A 23,543-nucleotide genomic window follows, 5' to 3' on the forward strand; every position below is an offset into this window, starting at 1 on the left:
CAGACTTTACTTAAATCAATAACGGAGCAGCATCTCCTCCTTCTTGGCTCACTAGTGCAATAAAAACGCCGGAAATGTGTCCCGTGAAAAACCGTCCGACCGGAACTCTGTAGTAACTAAATTTCCTTTGGTGAATTATGGAAACTCACTACACCGGTATGTTTTAGCGCTTTCATGGCGATTTTACTGACAGATATAAGTAAGACCTTGACACTACTTTATATTAGAAATAGCAACAGCAAAGGATGAATGTCCCATAACAAGAAACTAGAGAAAAAGAAGAAGATTATTGATTATGTCGCCGGCACAGACTACAAAGGCCATACTTGGTGTAAAAAAGTTTGAGAACCACATGTCTTACTCACCCGTTGCAATTAATTATGCTAATGAGGCGATGGCGTCATCCGGCAACTTTAAGGACAGCCAATAGCGGCTTTCCTTACTGAAAGTTGGCAACACGAATTCCTGCGCTGTCCACAAACATGGCCGATTTCCGGGTTGGCCACTTAACGTGAAAACACGCTATTTTGAAGTTCTCCGGAAAAGTAACGCAATAATACAGATCATCTTCAAGCCGCTTTCTGACAGTCGCTTCAGGATGCGCCGCTTTGTGGCCGGTCTTATTTACGTAGCTCACCTTCGGCAGCGTCTTCTCCCCTTCATCGTCGTTGTAGCGGTGTAGCGTGCAAGGACGGGAGTGGAAGAAATGTCAAAAGATGGAGTTAACTGTTTTAATGACATTCAGACTTTACTTAAATCAATAACGGAGCAGCATCTCCTCATTCTTGGCTCACTAGGGCAATAAAAACGCCGGAAATGTGTCCCGTGAAAAACCGTCCGACCGGAACTCTGTAGTAACTAAATTTCCTTTGGTGAATTATGGAAACTCACTACACCGGTATGTTTTAGCGCTTTCATGGCGAGTTTACTGACAGATATAAGTAAGACATTGACACTACTTTATATTAGAAATAGCAACAGCAAAGGATGAATGTCACCATAACAAGAAACTAGAGAAAAAGAAGAAGATTATTGATTATGTCGCCGGCACAGACTACAAAGGCCATACTTGGTGTAAAAAAGTTTGAGAACCACGTGTCTTACTCACCCGTTGCAATTAATTATGCTAATGAGGCGATGGCGTCATCAGGCAACTTTAAGGACAGCCAATAGCGGCTTTCCTTACTGAAAGTTGGCAACACGAATTCCTGCGCTGTCCACAAACATGGTCGATTTCCGGGTTGGCCACTTAATGTGAAAACGCGCTATTTTGAAGTTTTCTCCGACAAAGTAACGCAATAATTACTTCATTTATATTCATGGACGACTCATTCTGTTATTAATGCAATTATTATTTTTTTTACGGTGAAGTAATTTGCTGATGATCGCTTTCGTTGAAATTGCGCCAGCACGGACGGTAAGAGTGCCATTTAAAAGACCATCCCAAGTTTATTCGTGGGAGAACACCCACTCATGTTTATTTCCTTGAATAAATAAATGTCACGCCGCGCGGAGAAGGTTCCACGTTCGACACCTTCACCCTCTCCTCCATCTTCGCGCCTCCTCCTCCTCCTCCTCCTCTCCCCTCTGCCTCCCCCCCTTTCATAAACCCGTCGGCGGCGGTCTTGCCTCAACTATTCCGCGCTGTGCCGGGTCTCAGTGCAGCTGCATCGGGCTGGCCAAGTTGGTGCACGGCGGAACCGAGTCCCGTCTCTCTTCTACCCCCGAACCGTGGAATTATGACCAGAGCGGAGGCTGCCTCCATCGCCCTGTCCTGAGCACGCTTCTTTTCCCGCACACACCGTGAGACATTTCCACCGAAGACGATGGAGACCAGAGTCCGCATTTTCTTGCTTTTCCTCATCCAGCAGGTAAGACGCGCACACTTTGGCGTGATCAGTCGTTGTGGCTTTGGTAAGTTAGTTTCCAGCAAATGCGTCTTTGAGCTGTGGTTTTTTTTTTTTATGTCCAAGCCACTGCAAGTTCTCACTGTCATTGCAGGTTAAAGCAGATGATGTCACCTTTGCTAATTAGTCTTCCAGCAGGTTCTCCTTGCATGCATAGCACATCCACGCGTGAAAGTGTGCAGATCACTTGTCCTCAGTCACATCTATATTCCACTCAGACACCAACTTGAACGTTTCTTTGCGCTCAGAGTGTGTGTGTGTGTGTGTGGCATAGAGGAGTGTTTTTCAACCTTTTTTCAGCCAAGGCACATTTTTGTTCATTGAAAAAAGTCCAGAGGCACAACACCAGCAGAAACCATTAAAAACATGACACTCAGTAGTCGATATTGACAATAAAAAGTTGTTCTGGCAATTGTTGGATATGACTTTAAACCATAACCAACTATGCAACAGCTCTTGTCTCAAAGTAGGTCTACTGTCACGACCTATCACACCACGCTGTGATTTATTGTGAGTTTTTTTTTGGTGTTTTCCTGTGCGTAGTGTTTTAGTTGTAGTTTTTCGCTCCTATTTTGGTGGCTTTTCCTGTTTTGTTGGCGGTTTCATGTCTTCCTTTGAGCGCTATTCCCCGCACCTGCTCTGTTTTAGCAATCAAGAATATTTCAGTTGTGCGGATGCTATTCTTCTTTGTGCGGACATTGTTGATTGTCATGTCATGTACGGATGTACTTTGTGGACACTGTAAGTCTTTGCTGTCGTCCAGCATTCTGTTTTTGTTTACTTTGTAGCCAGTTCAGTTTTAGTTCCGTTCTGCATAGCCATCCCTAAGCTTCAATACCTTTTCTTAGGGGCTCTCGAACCTTTTGTTTATTTTTGGTTGAAGCATTAAACACCTTTTTACCTGCACACTGCATCCCGCTGTCGTCTGCATATTGTGATCACGACAAACCATCGTCGTCTTACACGACCTGTTCCCGACATCTACAAAGCAATTAGCTACCGGCTGCCACCTACTGATATGGAAGAGTATTACACGGTTACTCTGCCAAGCTCTAGACCAGTGGTTTTTAACCTTGTTTGAGGTACCGAACCCCACCAGTTTCATATGCGCATTCACGGAACACTTCTTTTTTCAAATTCAAGACAAAGTTATGTTTTTTTTTTTACTGGTGCACAAAATGAACTGTGCATGAACATCACCTTGTTCAAAGAACAAAACCAACACAGTGCATTATCACCTGCAAATCAGTGTGACTTCTGCTGTTGCCGTATTCATAATGCGCCGATCGGGAGAAGTTTTTATTTACATGATGAGTCTGGTGTGTCTTGACTTCTGCAGCAGAGGCTCCGCCGAACCCCTGAGACCGACTCACCGGACCCCTAGGGTTCGATCGAACCCAGGTTAAGAACCACTGCTCTAGACAGTACGGACACTCAACAATGGCACGTTATTCGCGGATTATAATTACTGGTTTGCAAAAAATATTTTTAACCCAAATAGGTGAAATTACATAATCTCCCGCGGCACAGCAGACTGTATTTCACGGCACAGTGGTTGAAAAACACTGGCATGGAGGAAAGAAAGAGCAAGTGAGTGAGACGGTGGTGCTGTCAAAAGAAGCAGAAACTAAGGGGGAGTTATAGCTTGCCTGCTCTATTTGTTGCGTCCCCCTGGGTATTTTATTCACTCCTTGCAGAACCAGTCTCTGGGGAGGCTGAATAAAGACTTAATTTCCCGCTGTGTTGGAAACACTCTCCTGTTTGATCTGATGTTATTATGGGGAGCTGTAGAGAAGAGACCCCCAAGTTGTCTTTGGAGGACTGTTAATGGGAAAGATGGTGGAAAAAAATAACTCAACATTCACATAGCATCAGTTTTTTCAAGTAGAATAATAGATAATGTTGGATATTGAGAACATACAAACCCTTTATTTATTGAATCACAAATATTGAAATTCAACGATTTGGTGCTTTTGCAAACAGCTAAAATCATGTTTAAAGCAAACAATAACCCGCTACCCAATAATGTACAACAGTTCTTCTCAACAAAAGAGGACACATATATCCTTAGAGGAACATCTAATTTAAAACATTTGTATGCACGTACAACACTTAAAACCTTTAGAATATCAGTAAATTCTGGAATGGATTAACCAAAGAAATCTAACAAAGCACCAATATGATTCAGTTTAAGAGACTGTTCAAACTACAAGTGTTCACAAAGTACACAGAACAAGAATTATGATAACATCTTGAACCCTTTTTTTTCCCTTTTTTTTAATTGAGACAAAGATTATTTATGTATTTAATATTTGTTTGCTTACTATTGTAAATGATTTATTTATTATTTATTTGTTCACTGTTCTGTTACAGAGAACAAGGCAATTGGATAAAATTGCTACGGTATGAAAAGGGGTAGGATTAAATAAATTCTGCTTCTTCCTAATCCTTTTCGGACGTGCTGTAATGAAACAACTGGAATTGTGTGATGCATTACATTGTGTCATATGCATGTTCGAAATAAACTGAAACTGAACTGAACTGAACGCGCTAAAAAAAGTTGGGTTAACTTTTGAAGTTATTTTTATGAAGAGCAATCCATTTTCTGGGTTATAAGAGTATTATTTTAACTAAATTTCTGGGTTTTCAAAATTATGAACCTTTTTTTGGGTTGTTTTTCAACGAGTAACGCATTTTTGAGTTAAAGGCTTTTTTTATTTTTTATTAAAAAGTTACTTTTTTCTTGAAGGGAATTTTATTATGGATGAATCTCATTAACATTATTTACAATCACCCAACATTAAGTTATCATAACTCAAGTTTTTGGTTAAATAATTTAACGCAAAAGTTGGATTGAAAAAAATTTACCCAAAATGTTGAGTTAAAATAACTCAAATAAGGGGTTTGTCCTTTTCTCAACCAGCAGTTGGGTTAAAATTGGGTTATTTTTTAACCCAACATTTTTTAGTGGGTACAAGAGTGACTTTGTCATGCTGTAACTTTGACATTGTTGCTAATGGTTTGGCAGTGCGGCAGATCAGAAAAAAAAAACATATTTACCTGCTAAAAGCAAATATCTAGACTGGCTTTTCATTAGGCACACCTACACAATAATAATGAATATTAAAAACCATCAATTAGGTTTCAACGCTGTATCAAAAAATGCCTGTGCTCAGTTTTTCCAATTGGCAATGTATGTATTTTTGTGTTGGTAGTTTGCAGTAGCATAAAAGAGCACTGCATCATAAGGAGAGGTTTGCTCAGTCAACACGGAGCTGCATTGTCAAAAACTTTCATCGCCATTAGCGCTACTTTGACCTTTAGTGTTTTATTCATACAAGTGGCAACTTTTACATTTGAAACTTAATTTACGACGCTTTTCATGTGCATCCAAACAGCGCGGCCATTGTCTTTACGCTATTTTGTGGTCATTTGTGATTACATATTTGTCACAGCGGCGTATGCTGGCAGGCGGCGTGACGTCCCGAAATGCAGAGACGGCAAGCAACGTGCAATTAAACGGCCCTTTTTATTAGGTACACAAGCAGGAAGCACCAGCATGACTACAGTTGTAGATTATGAGTGAGCAAAAACATTGGTGAGGAAAAACATAAAAAGACATGCTATGAACATACAAAATCCATCCGGCATTACAGAATTACTGGTAGATAAACCCTTCTAATTAAGGACAGGTTGAGGATAGGTGAGTCACCTAATCACTAATCAATAACTGGCTGAGAATGAGGGCAGACAGGATGTGGAAGGAAAAATAAGAGCACTATAGAGGAAATAATACTAAAATCATAGAAAAAGGAAACAAATCAAACAAGCAATGATGAGGATAATGTCTGAATTTTGTAAGTTACTCATAATCAGGTGGCGAGCTAGCTTTTGGAGACACGTGTTCGAAAGATGTAAGACTTTTTTCACTACACACTAGGTGGGAATCTTTGTGCACCACATTGTTCAATTACGATTTTGGGGCTGCGATTGGATTAAAAATCTAATATTTTTAAATCTACAATTATATTGTACAGTATATTATTATATTATATATTCTAAATGTATTACATTCAAATATTAACATTAAAATGTCTACAAGACTTGTCCTTTAGCTGCTGAGATATGGAGTATTGCGTCATTTCGTTTTTTTTTATTAGTGGGCACATATACACTATATTGCCAAAAGTATTTGGCCACCCATCCAAATGATGAGAATCAGGTGTCCTAATCACTTGTATAATATCAAGCACTTAGGCAAGGAGACTGTTTCTACAAACATTTGTGAAAGAATGGGCCGCTCTCGGTGATTTCCAGCGTGGAACTGTCATAGGATGCCACCTGTGCAACAAATCCAGTCGTAAAATTTCCTCTCTCCTAAATATTCCAAAGTCAATTTTATTAAAAGAAAAGTGAAGAGTTTGGGAACAACAGCAACTTAGTCACGAAGTGGTAGGCCACGTAAACTGACAGAGGGTTCAGCGGATGCTGAAGCGCATAGTGCAAAGACTTTCTGCACAGTCAGTTACTACAGAGCTCCAAACTTCATGTGACCTTCCAATTAGCTCACCTACAGTACGCAGAGAGCTTCATGGAATGGGTTTCTATGGCAGAGCAGCTGCATCTAAGCCATACATCACCAAGTCCAATGCAAAGCGTGGGATGCAGTGGTGTAAAGCACGTCGCCACTGGACTCTAGAGCAGTGGAGACGCCTTCCCTGGACTGATGAATCACGCTTTTCCATCTGGCAATCTGATGGACCAGTCTGGGTTTGGAGGTTGCCAGGAGAACGGTACATTTCGGACTGCATTGTGCCAAGTGTGAAATTTGGTGGAGGAGGAATTATGGTGTGGGGTAGTTTTTCAGGAGATGGGCTTGGCCCCTTAGTTCCAGTGAAAGAAACTTTGAATGCTCCAGGATACCAAAACATTTTGGACAATTCCATGGGATGGCACTTCAAGTTCATATGTGAGTAAAGGCAGGTGGCCAAATACTTTTGGCAATATAGTGTATTTATCTATGGAGACTAGATACGTGAGAACTGTAGTATCCTGCTCAGTGAAAAAATGAAAGTCCTTACTTGGTGAGCAGGAATCATTGATTTAATTTGTGTGCCTTCCACAACCACAGAATGTTCAGACACTTTGGCCCCATTTTCCATAAACTTGCGGCTCAAAGACGTGTGTCCTCTATCTGCTTAATCATGGCTGACAGACGTGTTGCCGTACTGTGTGGTTGTTATTGTCTCTCCTAACTTATTAATCTACTTGCTAACGTCCTCTTCTGAATTGGTCACTCTTTGCTGTAACGCGGTTCCCGCTAGCCTTCTGTTGAAGTGTACAAAGCATTTATTCTTTTCTTGTTAAAATAATGTTAACTAATGGTTCTGCCATGGTTAGTTAAAACCAATTGATGTTTGGACATTTGTCCATCGATTTATGATTCGCGCCACGTTCTAATCGTGATGCATTGTAGAGTCGATCATTTTTCCCACCTCTAGTATGGAGTGAAATGTACTTCTTGAACAGTTTTAAAAAATGTGTCAGTTTCATAAAGTTGCATAAGTGGTATCATTTTTAGTCTGATTATTGCATCTGAATAGAGCACATGTCTCCAAAAGGTAGGTGGTAAGCTACTAGTACAGGGGTCGGCAATCCAAAATGTTGAAAGAGCCATATTGGACCAAAAATACCCCCCAAAAATCTGTCTGGAGCCGCAAAAAATTTTAAAGCCTTATATAAGTGTTATAGAAGGCAACATTAACGTGAATGCATACATGTTATATTTTATATTGCTACTATGGTACATTTTTAGTCTACTTAATACCCGCATTATCATTTCCAGCCTTACCCTTTCCTTCCTTTGAAACTGAGCTACTGTGTGGAACAATTTCCCTTGCGGATCAATAAAGATTGTCTAAGTCTAATATCTAACATATAATGTAAGTGTTTATATTAGCTATATTAGCCTACTATCAAAGGCTGATGCAAATCTTCATTGACAGAAATGTTGTATTTTAGTTTTTATTCTACACATTTTTGCAACATTGGAAATCATAATTAAAATGGAGGCTTCTCACAAGATGAGATAACTTCTAGAAATTACTGGCTCAGAATGGCCAAAGGTATAGATGTGTGTGTCCAAGTTTAAGGAAACGGCAGGCTGTCTTCTTCTAATGGATTTATTACAATCTTTGCAAGATGGGTAACGTTTGCTGTGGTCTGAATGAATGAATGAATTGATTAACGTGGACACCGACTTAAACAATTTGAAAAACTTATTCGGGTGTTACCATTTAGTGGTCAATTGTACGGAATATGTACTGTACTGTGCAATCTACTAATAAAAGTTTCAAAAGTTTCAATCAGTCTGGAACAACAGGGCACACAAACAACTATGAGAAATGCAGCCAATATTACATACATATAATGTGTCATGAGACATGCAAATATAAATGAAATACACAGAGGACATAGGTAAAGGAAATTAAATACACAGAGGACATAAAGGAAATTAAATGGGCTCAAATATACCTAAAAACTAGGCATAATGATGCAATATGTACATACAGCTTGCCTAAATAGCATGTTAGCATAGATAAGCTTGCAGTCATGGATTGACCAGATATGCCTGATAAGCACTCCAGCAAATCAATAAAATCAACAAAGCTCACCTCTGTGCATTCACGCACACCATAAAACGTTTGGTGGACAAAATGAGACAAAGAAGGAGTGGTAAAACACGTCCTTCTGTGGCAGCATCGGAGAAAGTTGTACATGTAAACAAACTACGATGAGTTCAAGGATCACTGAAATTAGTAGGCCAAAACGGTGCTTGCCAAATACTCATCACTGAAGCATGTTTAATATAAACAGTGGGATTTGTAACAATTAGGAATGTTTGTGTCATGTTCAATATTTTTTTCTTCATCTTTTTACCATTTTCACACATCTCTGAACGAGGTCCAGGGAGCCACTAGGGCGGCGCTAAAGAGCCACATGCTGACCCCCGTACTAGTAGCTTGCCACTTGATTTTAAGTCATTCACCAAAAGAATAAAATAATATTTGCTTCAACTCTTGAGTATTTCTAAAACTGTTTTGTTCAGACATGATGCCTTTATGTAATGATAAATTACCACAAATAAAGATGTCCATACAGTTTGAGCGGAGATCTGCTTTGCAAATCAAGAATCATTTAAATGTCGCCAGTGACACCATCCATCCATCCATTTTCTACCGCTTGTCTCAATGAAACACAAATAGCTGACCTCTTATTTTTTGTCAAAGTAGCTCTCATGGTGATGGAAGTTGCGCAGGATTGTAAATAGAACGTCCTTGATTAACTGGCATAATGTAAAAGTTCATTAGATACATCATTAAAACAATCAATGGAGGCATTGTGTAGTCATATTTTGGCATATACTTGTTCAAAACACATGCAAATACTCTTGCACTTGAGGAATAATCTGCAGCAAGATTGCAAACCTGTTGTTCTTTCCACTCGGAATCCCATATCAATACCGGGTAGTCAAAACGGGATCAAAGGGATCTTATTTATAGAATCTTAGGGAGCGAGAAGTCCCAATAAGCTGCTACGCATACAGACATAATCATCATCAGAATCCCCTTTTCTCAGCTATCAATCTGTGATTTTTCCAAATGAATTTCCGCGTACTCTCCCTGCACGCAGTACTGGTGCAGAAAACAATCAGCACCGCTGGCAGGTGCATAAAAACCTTCCCACTTTTCTTTCCCCATTCCCTCTTTAATTCATATTCTCCTGCTCTTTGTCTATTTTACATACTCCACTAATGTTTATTATTTGGGAGGGTTTGGGATTTTAATCACCGTTTAAATCTTGTGCTTGCACTTGGAAATGTCTGTGGGAAGACTCGGGTTTTATAGGCACCATACTCAATGGTCTGTTAAAGGTCCAGTTTAAGGAGCTACAGGCAGAGTAAGAGAGGGAAATGAGGGATGTCATGAGGTAACAGTGGTTCAAAACACTTAATTCCGGAGGAAGCCGACCTCACCGGGGACATACGTACTGCGTATGTGCGCAAACACCCCGAACAAAGTTGCAAAATAGAACAAAATGAAATAAAAACACTATTGTTTTCTTTTCTTACAATGTAAAGAGAAAACACATGAAATTAAATGTGATTTCCTTAGACCGGAAGCAGGCCTCTTTAAAATGTAACAGCCGGTTATGAATTGGGTGTCTGCCACTGCAACTGCATTGGAAACTAACAGATCAGATACACCCTGCCCATGAATGGCGGACTTCCAAGCAAAACACTGATCAATGGCGTACGCACGAGCGTCTCCAAACATGTATCCGCCTACGGTGAATAGAAAACACCAGCAGTGGATCAAAACTGCAGTCCATTAAGAGCAAAATAGTACATTATAGGTGTAAAAATAAGGAAAACGACTGAAAATAATTACCTTAATTGATCCAAGTCAACTAAACGGTTATGATTGCATTTTTTAAAATAGATTCACGGACATTGGCATTTCTGGGTGTTGTTGATAAATGGCTTTTGCTTTGCATAATAGATGTTTAACTTGCACTCACTGATGTAGCGACAAACTGTAGTTACTGACAGTGGTTTTCTGAAGTGTTCCTGAGCCCATGTGGTGATATCCTTCACACACTGATTTCGGTTTTTGATGCAGTACCGCCTGAGAGATTCAGGGTCACAGGCATTCAATGTTGGTTTGCGCCATTGCCCCTTTCGTGCAGTGATTTCTCCAGATTCTCTGAACCTTTTGATGATATTACGGAGTGTAGATTGTGAAATCCCTAAATTCCTTGCGATAGCTCGTTGAGAAATGTTGTTCTTAAACTGTTGGACAATTTGCTCACGCATTTGTTCACAAAGTGGTGACCCTCGCCCCATTCTTGTTTGTGGATGACTGAGCATTTCATGGAAGCTGCTTTTATACCCAATCATGGCACCCACCTGTTCCCAATTAGCCTGTTCACCTGTGGGATGTTTCAAATAAGTGTTTGATGAGCATTCTTCAACTTTCTCAGTCTTTTTTGCCACTTGTGGCAGATTTTTTGAAACATGTTGCAGGCATCAAATTCCAAATGAGCTAATATTTTAATATTTGCAAGAAATAACAAAGTTTACCAGGTCGAACGTTAAGAATCTTGTCTTTGCAGTCTATTCAATTGAATATAGGTTTAAAAGGATTAGCAAATCATTGTATTCCGTTTTTATTTATGATTTACACAACCTGCCAACTTTACTGGTTTTAGGTTTTGTAGTATTCACGATTAATCACACGATTACTCATTAATTTGAAAACATAAGTATTGGTTATACCACCAAAACTCAACTTGAAATATAGTTTAAAAAAACAACGTGGATGTAAATTAGTAACAAATAAACCACAAAAAGTAGTAATAATAGCAATAACAATACATTTAAATAACAATGGCAATATAAAACACAATAAAAAAAATTCAGTTTTGATTTTAATCCAGTTTTTTACCTTTTACATTTATTTTACTACCATAGAGTGTGTTTTTTGTGTAAAATAAAATGTAAGAAAAATGTTTGTTGAATACAAAAATCCTCACATGTATTGGTGCTAAACATCTTTGGACACTTTTGACCAGTATTTTAGGTTTAAAGCTTAACACATTTATAAATGTATCATTAAAGGCCTACTGAAATGAATTTTTTTTATTCAAACGGGGATAGCAGATCCATTCTATGTGTCATACTTGATCATTTCGCGATATTATCATATTTTTGCTGAAAGGATTTAGTAGAGAACATCGACGATAAAGTTTTGGTCGCTGATAAAAAAAGCCTTGCCTGTACCGGAAGTAGCGTAAGGTCACAGGTTGAAGGGCTCCTCACATTTCCCCATTGTTTACACCAGCAGCGAGAGCGATTCGGACCGAGAAAGCGACGATTACCCCATTAATTTGAGCGAGGATGAAAGATTTGTGGATGAGGAACGTGAGAGTGAAGGACTAGAGTGCAGTGCAGGACATATCTTTTTTCGCTCTGACCGTAACTTAGGTACAAGGGTTCAATGGATTCCACACTCTCTCCTTTTTCTATTGTGGATCACGGATTTGTATTTTAAACCACCTCGGATACTATATCCTCTTGAAAATGAGAGTCGAGAACGCGAAATGGACATTCACAGTGACTTTTATCTCCACGACAATACATCGGCGAAGCACTTTAGCTACGGAGCTAACGTGATAGCATCGGGCTTAACTGCAGATAGAAACAAAAGAAATAAACCCCTGACTGGAAGGATAGATAGAAAATCAACAATACTATTAAACCATGGACCTGTAAATACACGGTTAAGGCTTTCCAGCCTGGCAAAGCTTAACAATGCTGTTGCTAACAACGCCATTAAAGCTAACTTAGCTACGGGACCTCACAGAGCTATGCTAAAAACATTAGCTATCCACCTACGCCATCCAGCCCTCATCTGCTCATCAACACCCGTGCTCACCTACGGTCCAGCGATCGACAGAGCGACGGCGGACTTCACCCGATCATTGATGCGGTCGGCGGATAGCGTCGGATAGCGCGTCTGGTATCCATCTCAAAGTCCTCCTGGTTGTGTTGCTGCAGCCAGCCGCTAATACACCGATCCCACCTACAGCTTTCTTCTTTGCAGTCTCCATTATTTATTAAACAAATTGCAAAAGATTCACCAACGCAGATGTATAGAATACTGTGGAATTTTGCGATGAAAACACAGCTTTTTGTATTGGATACAATGGTGTCCGAATACTTCCGTTTCAACCATTGACGTCACGCGCATACGTCATCATACATAGACGTTTTCAACCGGAAGTTTCGCGGGAAATTTAAAATTGCACTTTATAAGTTAACCCGGCCGTATTGGCATGTGTTGCAATGTTAAGATTTCATCATTGATATATAAACTATCAGACTGCGTGGTCGGTAGTAGTGGCTTTCAGTAGGCCTTTAAGTGCTTTCGGCACATTATGCATGTGCAAGGTACTTTTTTGAAACCTCTATTTTGTTAGCGCAGTCAGACTGGATGTGGCGCACAGCGCTATTGTTGTGAAGGGAGGGAAGTGTGCGCTGCTGTTTTCTCAGTTTGACAAGTAAAGAGGCGACTCACTTGTGGCTGTTCAAAAAAAAGTTGCGACCACTGTTTGTACATTGATGTTACATCGAATATTGATTGGCAACACTAAATTGGCCCTAGTGTGTGAATGTGAGTGTGAGTGTTGTCTATCAGTGTTAGCCCTGCGATGAGGTGGCGACTTGTCCAGGGTGTACCCCGCCTTCCGCCCGATTGTAGCTGAGATAGGCTCCAGTGCCCCCCGCGACCCCGAAGGGAATAAGCGGTAGAAAATGGATGGATGGATGGATGTTACATCGAATATGTCGTTCACAACAACACAAGCAGATTAGATGTGTTGTGGGTGTATGCATTGTTCTTTTTAGTCTGTGTTTCAAGTGACCATGTCGACATTTTTTAGTTTTGAACAGAGCGGTTGGCTGTGTCGGTGATAAATGAGTGCTACCGGACACATTATTTTCCAAACAAATGTTTCCACTCCTCACAATGACAACATTTCACTTACATTTATGTCAATTTCTCTGGTAATATTTTACGTTTATTGGCCAATTATGTGACTCTGTCCGTGGTTACGTGATCGCGTAAAATACATGCCTTACTTTTTTGCTGAGATTAGTGATTGTTGATTAAGCATACTAGCGCTGTCAAATAAAAAATAGCAACCATGTTGACGTCGCAAACTTCTCATAGAGAATCTATTTTTTTCACTCATTCGCTCCTCGCCTGTTTCACAGTCACAACCTCCGGAAGTTGCATGCACGTTGCACAGCCCATTAATAGATTCTTTTAATTATTATAATTTCATAATCAGAACAAGCCATAATCGAATTTAAAATTATTTGTCCAGCCATGTTTAGAGACTCTTTATTTCTGTCCCTCGATGTATGCAATGAACAGCGAGAAAGAGCACCACTGTCTTCTTAATATTTGCACATTGAACGTTTTGAAGATCACTGTCCGCGGGTATACACTGTATTGCTTAGTATTTGGCCACCCATCCAAATAATCATAATCGGGTGTCCTAATCACTTGACTCGGCCAAAGGTGTATAAAATCAAGCAGTTAGGCATGGAGACTGTTTCTACAAACATTTGTAAAAGAATGGGCCGCTCTCAGGAGCTCAGTAATTTCCTGAGTGGAACTGTCATGGGATGCCACCTCTGCAACAAATCCAGTCGTGAAATTTCCTGGCTCCTAAATATTCCAAAGTCAACTGTGGGCTTTATTATAAGAAAATGCAAGAGTTTGGGAACAACAGCAACTCAGCCACAAAGTGGTAGGAGTGTGAAATTTGGTGGAATAGTTTTTATGGTGTAGGGTTGTTTTTCAGGAGTTGAGCTTGGCCCCTTAGTTCCAGTGAAAATAACTTTTGAATGCTCCAGGATACCAAAACATTTTGGACAATTCCATGCTCCCAACCTTGTGGGAAGAGTTTGGAGCGGGCCCCTTCCTCTTCCAACATGACTGCGCACTAGTGCACAAAGTAAGGTCCATAAAGACATGGATGACAGAGTCTGGTGTGGATGAACTTGACTGGCCTGCACAGCGTCCTGACCTGAACCCGATAGAACACCTTTGGGATGAATTAGAACGGAGACTGAGAGCCAGGCTTTCTCGACCAACATCAGTGTGTGACCTCACCTATGCGCTTTTGGAAGAACAGTTGAAAATTCCTATAAACACACTCCGCAACCTTGTGGACAGCCTTCCCAGAAGAGTTGAAGCTGTAATAGCTGCAAAAGGTGGACCCACATCATATTGAACCCTATGGGTTAGGAATGGGATGGCACTTCAAGTTCATATGTGAGTCAAGGCAGGTGGCCAAATACTTTTGGCAATATAGTGCATCTCGGACATACTGAAGTACGTCCACATTGCTGACATGCTACCTCTGCTCCTGACAATCTCGTGGGTATTGCTTACGTCATCATAATATCCGGTTTTGACAATGCCGTTTCGGTGATCAAAGTCTGAATTTTCGGAGCATTACTAGTCAATAGTGCACAAATAATAGGCTATATATATCCATTCCTAGATTATTTTACTTTAATTTGTTTTCACATTAAAAAAAAGAACTACATTTTAAGGTGTGGCGGCTTTTATTTTGATGTGTCTGGGCGCCTTGATCATTTACGTAGGGTACAAACTGACGCGTATACTGATATTGTTCCTGGAGGATGGTGTGGCGCAGTTGGAAGAGTGGCCGTGCCAGCAACCTGAGGGTTCCTGGTTCAATCCGCACCTTCTACCAACCTCGTCACATCCGTTGTGTCCTTGAGCAAGACACTTCACCCTTGCTCCTGATGGGTCGTGGTTAGGACCTTGCATGGCAGCTCCCGCCATCAGTGTGTGAATGTGTGTGGTAGTCAAAGTGCTTTGAGTACCTTGAAGGTAGAAAAGCGCTATACAAGTGTAACCCATTTACCATTTACCATTGTTTTCAGATCTGTAGTCTACAGCAGATCCCAATCAAAGGACGAGGGATCAATCCATAAGTACATGTTCTGTTTTCCTGCAGGCTTTCCTGTATGCACCTCATCCATGTGTGCATGCCATGTCCATGACAGGTCACAATGAATAATTTTTTCAGAGTGGGCCCCCCTCTGGCCTCTTATTCCTTCCAAGAACGCTCATGTGTGGGAAGTGTCCATTCAGACCTACCATCCGTCTGTAAGTGAGTGCTCTTTTCACTCAGAGGCTTTTTAAAAAATGAACTGGTTGCACAGGAACAGGATGAAGAGCCACAAAGACTAATGATGACACTAATGGGACGCGCCATTCATTATGGTGGAATCTTTTTTTTCACTCTTTCAACTCCCTCCCTCATATACTGTATAACTAGAACCAAGCAAAGGACTTAAGAAGCCTGTTTTAGCAATTTACAAAATATAACTAGATGGGCGCTAGGGTTGTGAATCTTACAACTCAATTCAATCTGATTCACGATCTTGATCTTAATTCAGTTGAGAATTGATTCTCGATTATTGATTCCCGATTCAAACCCAATTCTCCACTCAAACCAATTCTCACAGAGATAACATTTATTTTTGCTTACCTTGCAAAATTTAACATGAAACAGTTGACAGATTCAATTATTCGTTTAGCCCCGTGCAGAGTTGCCTGGAAACTTAGTCACATGATGTGCGTTGTTCAGGAGTTGGTGTAAGTTGTGGAATCGAGCATTTGAGGTCTTCCTGAGGTACTTGATTTTCATTTGCCTATCATCATCAAAGACAGGGTTGACTACCATATTTTCCAAAATATGGAGTGCATATTTGCCGCACCCACTAAAATATAGGAAAAAATATATTTTTTCCAAATAGTAGCCGCATTGGAATATAAGCCGCAGATGTGTACGCTGCGAAATGAGTTATTTACACAGAAAGATAAATGTTTATTTACATAACTTAATTGTTTCCAAATGGTGTCCGTAACATGGCAGTAAAACAGATGATCAAACAAAACAGAAATCAGCCAAACAGACTCAATAACTCTTGGGGAGTTTACTGCGGACATTGTGAAACTGAAACAAAACAAAAAGAATGTTGTTGTAAGTTAATAATACTAACACAGACACTCGTAAACGTGTTAGCATATTAGCTATTGCTAACGACGCTAGCGTCATTACGTTACGATAGCATGTACAAATATTCATGAAAAGACTCATACAGACATCACACGTGGGACGGTTTAGTTAGTAAAGTATAAACAGTTTGAGCTATACTGTGAAACTTACAAACGTTGCTTGGAGTAATGAATGAAGAATCCAAACGAGTAGAAAAGCTATTGACAGCTAAAAAACTGAACGGTACTCCGGTTGAAAATACCCCAAAATCACTAGTGGAAGGACACTGCAGCACCTGCAGTGAGCAAATACGTCCAAAAGATGGCGCCAGAGCACAAACAATAAAACACATTCTCTGCGTATTTGCTGGTATTCTTTTTTGAAACCTTTTTTTTTTTATGACCTTAGCGAAGACAATACATAAATTAGCTGCACCGTTTTATAAGCTGCAGTGTTCAAAGTGTAGGAAAAAAGTATCGGTTTATAGTCCCTAATTTACGGTATTTCTTTCCCGTCTATGCTGTAACATTAGCGAGATATAAAGCTAGCTAGTTTACATTAGCAGGGCCCCCTCTTTGCTAGAACAAGACATTATGCAGGAGGCCTTTACCTGACAAACAGCATATTTAAAAAAAAAAAAAAGACTCTTGACATTTTTGGATGGATTTACAATCATAAGTATACGAATTTGGACATTAATCTATTTTCACTCCTTGTGGATGCTGACAAGACTGTACTGTGAACAAAAGTTATATAAAAAAATGGCGGTGATCACTGCAGGCCAATCGTTTGCAGATTCTTCCTGCATTGTTGTAACTTTTCAGGTCACATTGCTTGAAATTGCAAAATGTAAGGTTTGCTTACTATGTTGATATGCTATAGCTTTTGGCACAGTAATATTTCTCCACTTTGCAGCAGCGGCCCGTTTTCTCTCTGCTGTCAGTCTCTCAAATAACAATTTTGTCCTTATTAGGAATGATTGTGATCGATGATTGCGATTAATTTGAGTTCGATCACGGTGATCAAGCTGTTCGCATTTTGACCTCGATCAAAAATGGCGGAAATGTCAGTATCTGTGGCAGATCACCAGTATTCCTGCCCTGAATGCGGAGTTGCAGGCACTCAAAAAAATGTCTGTGACTGAACTATTGTATTGGTCCCGACTGGGAGAATAAACACACCCACTAATTTAATCAGAAAAATAAATGTTTATAACTAAATGTTTTTAATCAGACTTTTTATTTATGTGTCTGCAAAGATTCAACTCCTCTGATAAAGCATGCTCTAAAAAACTCTGCAGACACTTTTTGCTCGAATCATTTTTGAGTTTGTTGATAAAAACCATGTCCAGTTTACTCCTATTTCCTACGGTGTACAGTTGTTGTTTTTCTGGTGACATTTCCCTCCTTGCGGTGCGACGCTCGAGGCTGAATTAGCAGAACGCACACTTTCTTACCTCCGCCAAAGAGGTTGTTTTTTCTGTCTCTGTGCTAGCAACATAACTGAAATAGTTATGGATAGAATTTGATGACTTTGTTCAGGAAATGTCCAAAAATAAACAATTCCTCTCATAGTCTACGAACACACTTCACTTTGCCGTTCCCGCGCTGCACAGAGGATTCTGGGAGATGTAGTTTATTTTCAGACCCGGCCAACACTAAAGTGCCAGAAAAAAACTACACACCAAGTTTTTGTTTGATACTGTCACGCGTCACGGCATTATAGGGACGGTATAGCTCGGTTGGTAGAGCGGCCGCGCCAGCAACTTGAGGGTTGCAGGTTCGATCCCCGCTTCCGCCATCTTAGTCACTGCCGTTGTGTCCTTGGGCAAGACACTTTACCCACCTGCTCCCAGTGACACCCACACTGGTTTAAATGTAACTTAGATATTGGGTTTCACGATGTAAAGCGCTTTGAGTCACTTGAGAAAATGCGCTATATAAATGTAATTCACTTCACTTCACTTCACTTCATTATTGTGAAGAATATGAAACTGTAATACCGCAGTATCTACAATACCACTAAACCACTACTTTCAACTAATACTGAATATTTTTTAGTATCCCAGTGGAGTAGCAAATGCCAAAGTCAAACATGTAAGTCCATCCATCCATCCATCCATCCATTTCAATTTATTTCAATGGCAGGGGTTAGTGCATGTGCCTCACAATACGAAGATCCTGAGTTCAATCCCGGGCTGGGGATCTTTCTGTGTGGAGTTTGCATGTTGTCCCCGTGACTGCGTGGGTTCCCTGCGGGTACTCCGGCTTCCTCTCACCTCCAAAAACATGCACCTGGGGATAGGTGGATTGGCAACACTAAATTGGCCCTAGTGTGTGAATGTGAGTGTGAGTGTTGTCTATCAGTGTTAGCCCTGCGATGAGTTGGCGACTTGTCCAGGGTGTACCCCGCCTTCCGCCCGAATGCAGCTGAGATAGGCTCCAGCACACCCCGCGACCCCAAAAGGGACAAGCAGGTAGAAAATGGATGGATGGATTATTTCAATGGGAGATGTTGAATAGACAAAAGTGCTTTGAGTTAAAAGCTCGCACACTGAATCAATTAAGCTTGTAAATTGAGGTATTACTGTATTTTCATAGTATGTCTCTGAATGTTCTGAACTCCTGCATCCAGAGTTATATTGTTGCCCAGATGAGTTGACCTGTAAATTTTCGTGGATGGAACTCCATTTTCTTTTACGGGAAACTAATTGAGACAGAATCAGCAGCGCTCTGCTGGTTGTAGCTAATTAGTCCAATCCACTTTGTTTCAATTTCTTCAAGACACTATCAATTCCACACGATCATTAAATCGATTAATTAAATCCATTTTGTCCCAAATGTTCCAAGTTGAGATTTGACAAATTCTACACAACGGACCGTTCTTAACTAGTTCATACAGTAAATAATCACATGTGTAGAAAGTGTTTTCTTCTTTTAAATCAGAGTCATACATAACTTGCCTGTTGTTTATCAGCAGGTTCCCCTTGCGAATGTGTTTGAGCATCAGTGAGCTGTGATAGGCTATAAGGTCAAACGCTTTCTTAAACTCAGCAGCGGCAGGGTGTGACCTTTCGGGAGGGGAGAAAAAATAAAACACGACTTCTTCGGTCTTGTACCCTTTGACAAAGCCACCACACTCTCCCGAGGGCGGGAGGGAGCGGATGAGCGGAGGATGAGGGATGAAGATAGTGAGGGTAGTAATTAAAATAAATATGTCCCCTTAGCCTTCCATTAGAATATGCCAGCATTCGTTATAAGCGGCATAATTATGCAAAACGCCAATGGACATAGTGCGGTGTGATCGTAAAACATGCCAAGTGACGGCGGGGAGAAACAGAGAAAACCCCCAAGTGGATTAATGGCTTATTTGTGAGTAGCTCGGATAGGACTTGGAGGATTTTAATACATTCAAGTGTGAAGGACAGAGCAGAGAAACGCCGCGCTGTACCTCCAGTTGATCACGCTTTCATCTGGGGTCATTGTCCTCTTGTCAATTTTGTTGTGAGACACGCACAAGAACAAGCACACCGATAAAGGTGATCTACTGTTGATGCCCAGGTTAAAAGAAGGGTAATCCTCTGAAAATCTAACCAGAGTATACGAGATAGAGACGCTTACTTCGCACCCCTTTGTGCCGTCTCACAGTTTGTCTCCTCCAGCCGCCTCCGTGACAAACACTCGCTGTAATCTATTGCACATATTCATGAGGCGCTCACCCACTCGGTGAGCCCGTCTCGTTTCCACGTCCTGATATGTGCCCATCTCCTCGCCTGCCACAAGTCTTCATTTGGCAGGTGGCATGCTCATTTTTTTACCATGATTGTGATGACTCTCTATGCGGTGTGTGGGTGTGTGTGTTCTTGTATTTCTACCCTTCTTGAGACATCAACAAGGAAAAGTACCGTCCATGAACAAGTTAGGATCGAAATCATGGTCCCAATACGGAAAGCCATTGCATCTAATAGAGAATGTCTCATTTGCACCCCTGGTGGTGAAATCCATCAAAATTAAGTTGGTCCCAAAAAGGAGGGGTTTTTCGAAATGATTGTCTGTTTTAAAAATGCTCCCCCTGTGGTCAACGTATGAAATAACAAGTGTGTTTAAGAAATTGAAACGCGCCCCCGTTGGCCAAAATGTAATTAAAAAAATAAAAGAAATATGTATATAGAGACGTACTGTAATAACTTGAAGTAAATAATGAAGATTAAAAACCAATTATAAACAAAACAAAACTATAAAAAAATAAATTAACTAAAGCAGTCTTTCTCTCACAATGTGTTGACTTTTTTCTTATAAGACTGGGAAACATTTCATATATTCTTTCTGTTTCTGTAATATTGCAGTATTTTCTCGTAAAATTAGGACTTTTTTTTATGTAAAATCCTTACTTTTTAATGCAAAATGGTGACATTTGTCATATAAAATTCTGACTTTTATCGCAATATTGCCAATTTTTTAGTTGTTCTTGCAAAATAGTGACATTTTTTTGAGTAAAATGATGACTTTTGTCATAATTTTGCCAAGTAAAATTCAGATTACTATTATAATATTGCCAAAATGTAAAAGTTTTCTTACAAAATTGTGACTTTTGTCGAGTAAAATTATGACTCTTTTCATAAAATTGACAACATTTTAAGGCTTTCTTGTAAAATTGTGACTGTTGAGTAAAAATCCAACTTTTATCATATTATTGCGCACATGTTCAGTTTTCCTTGTAAAATTTTAACTTGCGGTGAGTAAAATGACGACTTTTATTATAATACTGCCAAAATTCAAAAGTTTTTCTTGTGAAATTGTGACCTTTTTCTTGTGAAATTTCCACTAATTTTTCACAAGCTTTTTTATATTTGCATAATATGTATATATTATTAATGTTGTAAATACAAATCTTCATATATGAAAAAAGTGTGGTCCTAAAGAGGGAGGCATTTTTCTGAGGTCTCAAGAAGGTAACAAATACAAGAGAGAGAGTGTGTCTGTGTGTGTGTGTGTGTGTGTGTGTGTGTGTGTGTGTGTGTGTGTGTGTGCGTGTGTGTTTGTGTAAAGCTGCCAGTGACACAGTGGGTCTATTCATGTGAAAGGACTTGTACTGCAGGGTTCCTTTTTGAGTAGTTTTGCTGGTAATTATAAGGAGCAATGACAACGCATGATGCATTAGCCCCTTATCACGCAGTGCGTCATTTTTTGGTGTGATGTATCTTTTTGGAAATGTACTTCATCACAAGGCACCATATTTCAGAGCATTCAACTTTTTTCACTGCAAGGGTTCAAATTGTGTGATGGTCGGCTTTTAGTAGTTTCTTATAGAGGTGAGGAAAATTATCGACTTTCTGATGCATGGTGATTAGAATGTGGGCAATTCATGAATCGTCCAAACATCAATTAATTATGTTAAATAAAGAAATACAGGCAGTTTTAAAATGTGTCATTAATGCTAACATGCTCTAAATGTTAGCTCTAGGTTCAGTTCTAACCATTAGCTATCAATCTTTTACCATGATGTGTTAGCTGGGTTAGCGTGAACACAAACAGAGGAGGAAGGAGGAGAAGACAATCTATTCTAGCAGCAACGCTAAGCTAGCATGTCCTTTGTGGACATGTTGTAAAGGAAATATGTAAAGTACCGTTTTTTCCGAACTATAAGGCGCACTTAAAATAATTTTTTCCTCAAAACTCGACATTGCGCCTTATAACCCTAATGCGCCTAATGTACGGAATAATTCTGGTTTTGCTTACCGACCTCGAAGCAATTTTATTTGGTACATTGTGTAATGATAAGTGTGACCAGTAGATGGCAGTCAAACATAAGAGATACGTGTATACTGCAATATTATGGCAATATGACTCAAGTAAACAACACCAACATTTTATTTGTTCCATTGAAAATATAGAACATTACACACAGCGCTCAAAAATCTATCAAAAAAGCCGCACCACTTGATGGATTGTCGGCATAATACGAGTATTATTATGGTGTGTGTATAAGGTAAAACATTATCTGGCGTTTTGTTTCGCAATATTATGCAAAAGCAACTTTTCTTACCTTTTGGTACCTGCTAATCTGTATTTGGGAGCTGCATGAATCCTGAAAAATTGCGCGCGTCCGCCTTTGTGGTCTGTGCCGAAACCATAGTCGATAAGCTTCTTCTTTTCCTCTATCTTCTTGTTTTGGGACATTCATCTTCCACTGTTGCCATTTCTAATATAACGTAGTGTAAAGTTCTTACTTATATCCGTCAGTAAACTTGCCATGAAAGCGCTAAAACATACCGGTGTAGTGAGTTTACATTATTCACCCAAGGAACTTTAGTTATTAGAGTTCCGGTTGGACGGTTTTTCACAGGACACATTTCCAGCCTTGTTGTTGTGTCCGGATGAGAAGATGCTGCTCCGTTATTAATTTAAGTAATGTCTGAATGTCATTAAAATAGTTAACTCCATCTTTTGACACTTCTTCCACTCCCGTCCTTGCAACAAAGATGACGGGGAGAAGACGCTGCAGAAGGTGAGCCACGTAAATAAGACCGCCCTCAAAACGGCGCATCCAGAAGCGACTGTCAAGAAAGCGGCTTGAAGATGATCTGTAAAACATAATCTATGCAACATTTTGACCGAAGAACCACCATTACATGTTATGTAGACCACAAGGAAGTGTTTTCTATTTAGAAAAAAAAAAAAATAGGACTCCTTAAATGCGCCCTATAATCCGGTGCGCCTTGTATATGAAAAAAGATCGAAAATAGACCATTCATCGGCAGTGCGCCTTATAATCCGGTGCGCCCTAAGGTCCGGAAAATACGGTCTGAGATATATCATATTGATACAGTATACATGTTCAAAATAAATATCAACCAACCAATGTGAAGTAGTGAAACAAGGAACTAATAAATGCATTGTACACTTTAATAAAATACTATTAGGAACCGTGTTACAGCACAAAGTAACCAGCCAAGAAAAGGAAATTATC

At 39.9% G+C, this 23,543-nt stretch overlaps 1 protein-coding gene across 1 annotated transcript in view; it reads left to right on the top strand.

The window, feature by feature from the left end:
- Positions 1–1,254: 1,254 nt before the first annotated feature.
- Positions 1,255–23,543, top strand: part of cdh13 (cadherin 13, H-cadherin (heart)) — a 909,098-nt gene continuing 886,809 nt past the window's right edge. The window contains exon 1 of the mRNA XM_062035861.1: positions 1,255–1,871. Within this exon, the coding sequence (XP_061891845.1) occupies positions 1,827–1,871 (45 nt within the window). The 5' untranslated portion in view covers positions 1,255–1,826. The remainder of the gene's footprint in view (positions 1,872–23,543) is intronic.

The sequence above is a fragment of the Entelurus aequoreus genome, linkage group LG24 (genome assembly GCF_033978785.1).
Source record: "Entelurus aequoreus isolate RoL-2023_Sb linkage group LG24, RoL_Eaeq_v1.1, whole genome shotgun sequence".
Taxonomy (NCBI): Eukaryota; Metazoa; Chordata; class Actinopteri; order Syngnathiformes; family Syngnathidae; genus Entelurus; species Entelurus aequoreus.